Consider the following 9,689-nt stretch of genomic DNA (forward strand, 5'->3'; position numbering starts at 1 on the left):
GCAGGATGGGGTCTGCTGGCTGCCCACAGTGGGGGCACCGCTCCCCATCCAGGTTACAGAAGGTGATGCTGGTGATGTGCTCCTGCAGCATGGCCACGTCCACCTCCCGGGCCACTCGTTCTACATCGATGGCACTGAAGCGACGCCAGTCCATACTGATCCGGCGGGGCTGGAAGTGGAAGGGGGGGGTGTGCCAGGGGGGGGGGGGGTCGGGGCTGGAAGGGGAAGGGGGAGATGTCCATGGGGATGGTGAGTCCTGGGGATGCCCCCAGCATCCCTGCAGCCCCAGGCACCAGCCGGTGCGGTGGGCGGTGGAAGTCTGCAGAAAAGTGCTGGAAGGCAAAACGGATGGTTTGGTTAGATTAGGGCTGACCCCCCCAGGTCCACAGCAACCCCCATCAGCCTGCACACACTGTGGGCACTGGGGAGGGGGTTGAAACTTACCTTGTGTAGCACAAACAAAACCCCTTCCTTTTCTCTCCCATCCCAAACTGCTATCTACCACCTTGCCAAATTCTGCAAAAAAACATCCTGCCACTTTTTTCACCACCTGCTTTTGGTAAGAGAGACTTCTAAAACTGCCACATTGGAACTCTTTACAATAACCCATTCTGAATGAAGTTTAAATCTGCCCTGAGTGTACCTGTTTCAGGGAAACAGAATTAGCATGTTTTGAAAACAATACATGGTGAACGCTGGACACACTTTAATATCACAACAATCTGCTGCCTTCTGTGGTACTCTGCTCTGACCTAAACCTAAATCATTTCAAGAAGCAGTGTTTGCTCATTTTCCTAGTTGTGTCCTAAACAATAATTAAATAAATATAGGTAAAATACCTAGTTTTAGATCTGTGAAACAGACCTATATTGTTCTTAGTCTCTAGACAGTGATTTGCTGCTGCTGTTACAATTTTCTCTCTGCTATACCCACCTGCCACCCTTAATATACTTAAGTTTTTATTGCTAAAGGGCCACTTACCATATTTTTGGGTGCAGATGGGGCTCTGACACAGGCTGAGTGCCCCAGGACCATGAGCAAGGCAGCCAGGGCAGTGTTGGTGTGTTGCTGGGTGTGCTGTGTACAGTGGTAACAGGAGTCCCAGCCAGCCGGCTGCTCTGCAACACGCCTCCTGCACAGCCTGCAGCTACTGCTGTGCTCCCAAACAAACTGGGTCAGGCAACCCAAGGAGGTGCTGAATGACTGCGTGCATGGTGCAAGAAAGCCAAGCTTTCCTAGGCTCTCATCTGCTAACTCAGAGGAAGAAAGGGCACTGGTTATCACTGCCTGTTCACAGCAGGAAGCGTACCCAAAACAGCTTTTTTTTTTTTCACCTAATTTTACTCCTCAAAATGTTGTTTGAAAATGGGAGGCTCCAAGGTTCCCACTTGCCAGGATTTCTCCAAGGCTTGGCCCTACTAGGCACACAGGATAATGGTGGCATAAGCAGGGCTGAGCAAGGCAAGGGGCTGCCACAGAGCCAGCCTTCCATGGATTTTCCAACTGACAGCCCAGCAATTACACTTTCCATGGTGCCTGCATATATGCTGGAATAAAATGATCCTGTTCCCACGTTCTTTTGATGTTGGAACAGTCACAGGATTTTCCAGGAATTATCTGGGATTTCTGGTTAATGCTATGTTGCAGCCAGTGATTTCTGCACACCACTGAGCATTTTCTTTCCCATGGAACTGTTTATCCACCCCTACCCCAGGGTCTTCACTACACTCACTGCTGGGATTGCTTCATCTACACAGTACGTCTCATGTCCTTACAGGGCTGGCTTGCTCAGTCCAGCCCAGCATCATTCAAACCTATTGCAAATCTGCAAAGCCCTCTCTCATGGACAGAGGGTCTGCTCCTGCCCTACATAAGCACCTTCACACCTCTGTCTCCCTAGTCTACTTAGTCAGGTCATCAGGCACCTTTTTACCTCTAGTCCCATCTCAAATCAGGGCTTCTCTCTGTTGCATGTAAATACTACGGGCCAATGACTGCTCTGAACCAGTCTGGATCAACCCCAGTGGCTCTTTAAAGCACTCTTCATCTCTACAACAGTTTTATGGGACCCTCTCCTCTTTCTGAACCTTCTCTCTCTTATTCCACTGCCCAAATATGGCAGGATACAATAAAGCCTTAGTTCAAGGCTGCAGCTAACCCGGGAAGAGGTCGCATACCACTGCAGGCGGAGCATGAAAGCATCTGGGAACAGCTGTGGATCAGTGTCACATTGTAGTTAACCATAGTTTCCCTATAGGGTTGCTTGTTTATTTTGTTTTGGTGCTTACCCAAAATCACTAGCTCAGCAAGCCCCTTTCCCTTTTAGGCTTGTATGGCCAGCAGACATCATTATCGTTGTCCCTGATGTGATATATATAGATATATATATAAAAATACATATAATATACACTGTAGTAGCACTGCAATGTCAAACAACCCAACCCACTGCATCAGGTAAAGTGAAGTGTACATATATATACATGCTCTCATATATGTGTGTATATATGTGTGTAAATACAGCCCTGACTCATAGCTGCATGTTACATAGACTTGTGGGGTAATGGTGCATGGCCCCTGCAAGGGAGGTTTTGTTGCATGAATTAACCACTCCTACAAAGGAGGGGTTTGCAGGGACCATTAATTAAAAATCCCCTAACAATGTACTGCATCCCCCAGGGCTGTGTTGCATAACTTCGTTAATATTAACGAGGTCTCCACGCACTGAAGCCAGCTGTGTTTCACCCAGCCCTCAATGCCAGTCAATCACAGCAATCACAATTGCTCAATGCCCCCAGTCACAGCACGGCTGTGATTGCCCCATCACTTGCTTCAGGTGCCTTTTCTTACAAAATGCTATATATATAAGGTCTCAGACAGCATAGCCATGGCTTCAGCAGAATGTTGGTATGGTAAAACTACTGTATTGGGCAATCTGGGAAGCCAGCTCTGGAAACTTCTTTTGTCTCTTCAGTCTTTACCTGCATTTGCCTAGGACAGTGCTTGGCTGATGTAAAGCAGTAAAGGTATTTTGACTTCCATGCTGTAATGTAAGGCAATGTCAGCAGGTGCAATGGAACTGCTCGCAAAAGCTGTCCTCATCATCCACGAGGGAAATGTTGGTATTCCTTCATAGGACTGAGATTTTGCCCACTGGGTGATGAAGATATCAGCCTTGAGGGGTGCAGGTCTACCACAGAGGTAACAGCTCATACCACCCAGCACAGGGTAGAGCTGAAGGTGGTTACCTGCACTGTTTCTACTCCACTTTGTAAAAGCCAGGTTCACCAAAGTTCTGGAAGAGCCGGGTCTCAGAAAATGTGATGGACTTTCATTTTCCAGGCTGGAAGATGGTGAGTTTTCTGTCTCAGCTCATGGTTCCTGGGACAGGCTGTTGTGTAGTCCTCTTCTCTGCAAACCTCAGCCTTTGGCAGGGAAATTTCTCCTCGTTCCCTTCTCTTCTGCCCTTCCCCGCTACCACCCTGGGTCTTTCCTCACCTTCCTGAACTCTTCAAGGGCTTCTTTGCTCTCTGCAAAATCTGAAGGTGCCTCAGGTGCCAGCATCCCTCTGCTAACCTGGGAGCCTGCGGGCTTTGGGAGGCACCTTACCACAAAGCAGAGAGTTCTCGGGGGACTCAAGACTCACAACCTGCTTCAGCAGCTTCCACACCTCTGTCAGACCCTTCTCAAAAGCAACCATCATCCCCCCTCTCTTTCTCAGCTTCTCCTCTTGCTGAAAGGTAAGCAGGTGGGTGCAGGAGAAAGCCCCCATGTGAGACCTTCGGTGAGGTTGGCTGTGCTTGCTGCTATAAGCTGTGTTTTATTAGAATTCCTGGCAGTGCATGTAGGCAGGAGGGAGAAGCAGGAAGAGCTCGGACCTCATATGAGAGGAGCCGCTACGTAACACAGCAGAGCCTCAGAAATGCTTCTCGCCTGAGCTCATCTGCAAAGGGAACTCCGATGGGTCAGGTCTCTGTCTGACCCCCAGCCCTGTCCCTGCCTTCCACGGACACAGCCAGTGCCCAGAGAGGGGAGCCTGGAGAGCTGAGCCACAGGGCAGAAAAAGGCAAATACTCACTTGTTGATAAACTGAAGAGGGGGGTGAGGACCGGATCGGAGCTATTGCTGTGAGCCGTGAGGAGGGCTGGGACCAGCTGGGGGCTGGCCGAAGCTGAAACAGGAAGAACTTGGTGAAGTCACTGAAATGTGTAGATGTGGCACTTAAGGATGTAGTTTTATGGTGGACTTGGCTGTGCTGGGCTAATGGTTGAACTCAAATGATCTTACAGGTCTTTCACAAGCTAAACAATCCTATTATTCTATGACTTTCTGGGCTGTGAACTTACACTCCTCCCCTGAATCCCCTTAGCCCAGGGAAGTCAGAATCATAGAGGAAAAGCAGTTCCTGATGCCACAGGCAAGCAAAACCCCCTGTAATGGGATGGGAGGGGAAGTGTGGACAGCACCCGGGTGTAAAACTGATGTCCCTGGACTGAGCCATGACAGCTTCACTCTAGGAAAGGGAACAGCAAAGTACGTACGCCCTTGTGTGCAGAGGGTTTACTTCTCTCGATTAATCCTGCTGCCATTTCTAACTGCAGAACCTGGGCTGCTGATTGCAGCATGCTCATTAGCTGCAGTGTTTACAGAAGATAGCATTGTGCAGATGGCAAACATTCCATGACGCGTGACCGATCCACCTCCGCCTTTCTGTTTCCGAGCTAAAAACAGCTGTTCAGACAGACTCAGAAGAGATTTGCAAGTTGGTCTTCCTTATAGGGGGTTGGGTGGATCTGGAATTACCCTGGGAAAAAATGTAAATGTAGTTGGATGCATTTGCCCTCCAGCAGAAAAAGTCACTGGGTGACTTGTTGGATTTAAATGGGAGGTTTTGTACTGCTGGACAAGGGTGACCAGAGCTGCTGCCCCTCATTTCCAGGGTACTTGAACTCTATTTATTTCAGAGGGATTTGGGAGCCCTGAAGGGCCTTGTCTATCCTTTCTTGGTGCCTCAGCATCTCCTTTCCAGGGCGAGAGGTGACTCTTTGCAGCCTGAACTGATGTCAGAGAATGGGGTAGTGCAGCCCCTTACTGAAAGGAGCTCAAATAAAACAAACATTGCTAAAACAGGACTCATTTTCCAGGGGCATTCAGGGGATAGCAAACTCAGAGGAGTGGTAGTTTATTAACCATTTTATTTTCACTTGCACTGGTAAGGTGCCTCTCAAAAACGTAGGGTGAAAAGTTTGTGTGAGGAAAACGCAGATTAATGAAAGAAAGAGGTTTGGGCTTCTCTTCATTAGCAATTGCCATCATCCATCCTTTGCTATTACATTTGCATTACACTTGGCTCAGAGGCTTTAGCCCAATCCAAAGCCTGTTGTCTTTGCAGCTTTTCTGACATGGGTAGCTGCCAATAATGCTGAGAGGTGCAGAGATGAAATTCTTCCCAGGAGGCTGTGCATCTCTTTAGGAACTTTTCCCTTGGATAAGCTCACTACTGAGGCCTGTAAGTCCATTTGATTCAGAAAGGTTTGGTTCATGAGCACCTGTAAGGAAACAAAATTAAGGCCAAATTGTCCTTACTGTTGCTGAAGGCTACATCTGTTGGATGCACACCACAGCTCTGCATGTGCACCTTAGTGTCCCAAGGTGGTGGTTAAGAAAAGGTCTTTCTTCATCCTATGAAGCCAGCTGCTGACACCAGTGGTGGTTGTGTTTTGGCCCCAGGATGGGAAGGACTGGAAGGAATATTCCCTCCTCTTTACACCGTGTCAATGTCCTCATAGAATGTGAAATCACCCAGCTCTGCATTTTGGATCAGGTCCTTGTACGTCGTGGGGCAGTAGGCTTTGTACAGTTTCTCAGCCAGAGTGTTGCTGCCTGCAACCACGGCTTTCCGGTTGTGGTTCATGAAGTTCCACAAGTGCAGAGCATAGGAGTGGCTGAAATTGGGGCTTTTATCCCATACCTCATAGTACCGGCCCCAGGCTGGGTATGGTATGGGGTAGAAACGCTGGGGATTGAGGAAGGAGATGTTCTGGCAGCTGTGGTCCTCGGTGTCTTTGAAATCTGTGAGATTGCAGATGGTTTTGAGCACCCGTGTCATTAAAAAGGGCCCCTGGTTCCCCCAGATGTTCCCATTGTACTTGAGAACAAAGTTCTCCATGCAGTCCCAAACAAATTTGTGGTGGGCTGGAAAGCCAAAGATCCCGTTGCTGGAGAACTGTGACTTCTGTGCTGCTAGGAAGCTTTCCTCAGGGATGGGCCTGATGGAGATGACATCTGTGTCCATGTAGATGCCACCATACTTCCAAATGAGTGCCAGTCGGCTAGCATCAGAGCTGACGTGGACCCAGTTCTTCTCCAGCTCCGGGACTACCTGCGGAGTTGGAAAGGTAAGACAATGATGCCACTGGCAGAGAACAGATCACATCTATCCGTTGGCCTGCAAATGTCACCATAAAACTGCACCTGCACTTCTGCAAATGTCTCTCACTGCCTTCTCTTCCTCCAGCTATTGAATTGTATTGGAATAAGATAAGAGGGCAGTGCAGAGCAATGCTCTGTTAATATAAATGAATGCAGGAACATTTCACATGTGTCTTGTGGAATCTACAAGGTTAAATCAATGATACCATGATTCATTGCCTGCTATTTCAGTGGGACACAACCCACTTGACACACTCCCTGATCACTCCCAGCTCTTTGAAACAGGCTGGAGGGTTTTCATTTTCAATGTTGGTATTTGGAGTCATTTTTTCTCAGGAGAAGGAAGAGTTTGGAGGAAATATGCCTGCCCTGCACATAGATAGAACCAAACTAACTTGACAAAAGCTACTTTCCAGGGTGCAAGATCCCACCTTGGTTTTGCATATTGCTAGTACAAAAACTGAAATCTCTTCCTCATCTTACCTACTGTGGGCTCTGTCAGTGTGTGGCAGCATTAACAAGTGCTTAGGCACCACATTTTGTTCAACCAGCTTCTGTTGAAGCAGATTATTAAGCGTTGTTTTATCAAAACATGTATGTAATCTATTTTTACCAGTGTTCCATTTGCCAAAAAAATCTGATTCTCCAGATAGGGCGGAGGGGAAATGCTGATAATGTGTTCAATAAACAAATCAATGAACACACTGCAAAACATGACCAGAGTGTATCTATTCCGAAACAAAACATAAAAATGACTAATTTCACAAAGCCAGTCCTGTTTTTTTCCATTCATTTGAAGCCTGCTTCAGACCTTCCCTGTCTCCCCTCATTTGTAACTGTTTTCTATTTCCCTGTTTTCCCCTCATTATAAAGCTCACCTGGTTGTACCATTGGAGCAGAGGGGTCTCCTGGAAGACAGTTTCCATCTGGAGAGGAAAAATGAAGACATTCTTCATAGAAGACAAAAGTGAGAAAGCTGTGTAGCTGGAGTTCAAGTCCAACGCAGTGTCATTTTGAAGTCCCTTCATGAAAAGGATGACAGGCCTGTCCTGGTAAGTCCTGGCAGCGGATTCCACGGAGCAGGACACCAGTGGAGGGGGCTCCAGGCGCTCTGTCGTCTCCAGGAAAATGATGCTTCTGCCAAGGTTCAAGACCTGCTCAGGTGTCAAGAAGTGTTTGGGCATAGGCATGTAGGAGAAGAAGCAGCCGGACAGCAGGGATATCTCATACAAAATACCCAAGACAAAGAAGAAGCAGAGGCATATCTGTATTTTCTTCAACATTCTTGCTTTCCCTGGGCCTTTAGGGTCATGCCTTGGACATGAATGCTAAGGAGAGACAAAGAACAACAGAAATATATGCCAGTGTTATCAGTAGGCATGGCTGGGAAATATAAGATGTTTTTGGACAGCATATCATGAAGGCAGTTTGGTGAATCTCATACCTTTTCCCAGGACAAGCCTGGTGAGATGTCTCACAAGGATCTGCCCTGTGGGATGAAGTACTGGGGTCCCACCTCCTCACCCCCAACCAGACAGGAGGGACCAGGAGAGGCCTTGGAGAAGGGACATGCAGCTACGTCTCATAGCACAGCTATGCAGTTGTTAGACTGGCAGAGAGGGAAGAACCAAGAGAGAGAGCAGGGAGAACAAGGTGAGAAGGATCACCTTGCTCAATGCCAAGGCAAGGATCCCCAAGCCCATCCCTGGGGCTGGCTGGTGTAGCAAACTGTTCCCAAGCACTCCAGCATCATGCCAATGTGTGCTTGTCCACAAGCAGGAGAAGTCCAAGAGATCTGAGGAGCAAAATGCACCAGTGGAATTAGGTGGCCAAGGGGGCTGTGAGTACCAGTGAGGGGAAGGTCATGATTACAGTTTGGGATGTGTCAGCCAAAGCTGAAACACTGTCATGTAGGCACCAAATCTTTTGCCCAGTCTATCTCTTCTACTCATGATTGAACACTGAAGTCTATGAGGGACTTGGGTCCTGCAGGAATGGGTGATGAAGAAGGACCAGAAAGAGGCAGATGTAAAGATGGAAAGCACGTGGTTTTGTACAACCAAGGAGCTGAGACCTACCTGGATTATAGTTCTGAAAAATCCACATTTCCAGCTTATTTCTTTGCCAGCACGGTGGCAATCAGGCTGCCTTAAAGCCCAGCTCCTTGGTGAAGATACCCAAAGTGGAGAATGCAAAGGTATTTCTGAAGCCAGGAGACTGATGCACAGGGGAAAACTGGCTGTGCTGCAAGCTAAGTCTCAGTCCCAGAAACAGTTTGGCACCAATGGAACCCACCTAAAAGAACAAAGGATGGAGAAGTTTTATGTGAAATCCATCTCATACCTACATCAGCCTGGCCCAGCTCCTCATTCCTGGTCTCACTAGGAATGCCTGGTGAGCCTGTACAGCACTGGGGAGTTCCTGTTAGAACTTATCTGCATTGCACTCTTTGACAGGCTCATGAAGCAGGGAAATTCCCTCCTGAAATGCCAGCTGCTTGCACCTGAGTAGCCCACATTGGTTTTGCAGAGGTCATGCTCCAACAGAGGCCAGACACTTCGAATGACAACCCAGTGTGCAAGCAACCCCTGGAAGTGTTTAAAATCTATTTAATGAAAAGGAATGGGAGGAAACACAGTTCTGTGTGCTCAGATAATTAATGAGATGCGTTATCATGTCACTCAGGCAGAATACAGATTAATCTGCAGCACTGCAAACCCTGTGGAAATTCCCCTGCAAGCACTGAGTGCACACTTGAAGCTGTGGCAGCTCCTGATCCATTTCTCAGTGCTAGATCTCATCAAATTAAATATTAAAGCAATGACTGTTCCCGTCAGTACAACTTTCCATGCCACATCACAGATTTTGTTATTTTTCCATTGCTGCTGCACAAAGTTTCTCACTACACCCTGGGTTCCCACAGAAGCATGGGTGAAGTGGGTGACAGTGCTGTAGCCACAGGTACCAATGTGGCTGTGGGTATGATATGCTGGTCAAAGCAGCTTGCAGAGAAGGGAATGCTGCTTTTTAATTACTATTATTACTTTTCCTATTTTTTCCCACTTTGTCAGCCCCAGCACTCTGTAGAGAAGCCCCTGCTGTGAAAGGCAGCACCCTATGCCCAGGGCCTCCCTGTTGATATCGAATTTGGATGGAAGACAGGGAATGGAGAGCAAATACAAGCAGTTTGGAAATGACTTGTTCCTAAGCTTGAAGATAAACCAGCCCCAGCGATGCTCAGGTGCAGTGTGAATACCTGA

The 9,689-nt window shown here is 47.9% G+C and overlaps 2 protein-coding genes across 2 annotated transcripts in view; both read right to left on the bottom strand.

Annotated features, from left to right (window-relative positions):
* Positions 1 to 3,700, bottom strand: part of DZIP1L (DAZ interacting zinc finger protein 1-like) — a 17,458-nt gene extending 13,758 nt beyond the window's left edge. The window contains exons 1-2 of the mRNA XM_010011982.1: positions 3,644 to 3,700; positions 3 to 169 (exon numbers count right to left, since the gene is read on the bottom strand). Coding sequence (XP_010010284.1) covers positions 3 to 169; positions 3,644 to 3,700 — 224 coding nt within the window. The remainder of the gene's footprint in view (positions 1 to 2; positions 170 to 3,643) is intronic.
* A 2,061-nt stretch (positions 3,701 to 5,761) lies between these two features.
* Positions 5,762 to 8,606, bottom strand: A4GNT (alpha-1,4-N-acetylglucosaminyltransferase). Its single transcript, XM_010011983.1, has 3 exons — positions 8,508 to 8,606; positions 7,308 to 7,757; positions 5,762 to 6,379 (listed from the first exon to the last, which is right to left on the bottom strand). The coding sequence occupies exons 2-3, from the start codon at positions 7,710 to 7,712 to the stop codon at positions 5,762 to 5,764; spliced, it is 1,023 nt and encodes a 340-aa protein (XP_010010285.1). The 5' UTR covers positions 7,713 to 7,757; positions 8,508 to 8,606.
* Between the last annotated feature and the right edge of the window lie 1,083 nt (positions 8,607 to 9,689).

Source organism: Nestor notabilis, unplaced genomic scaffold (assembly GCF_000696875.1).
Source record: "Nestor notabilis isolate BGI_N333 unplaced genomic scaffold, ASM69687v1 scaffold293, whole genome shotgun sequence".
NCBI classification, from domain to species: Eukaryota; Metazoa; Chordata; class Aves; order Psittaciformes; family Psittacidae; genus Nestor; species Nestor notabilis.

Excerpts from the sequence above, each read along its gene's own strand:
- A4GNT (XM_010011983.1), bottom strand. The coding sequence starts at position 7,712 with ATGTTGAAGAAAATACAGATATGCCTCTGCTTCTTCTTTGTCTTGGGT. Across the intron at positions 6,380-7,307 it reads TGCTCCAATGGTACAACCAG|GTAGTCCCGGAGCTGGAGAA; the intron begins GTGAGCTTTATA and ends CCAACTCCGCAG.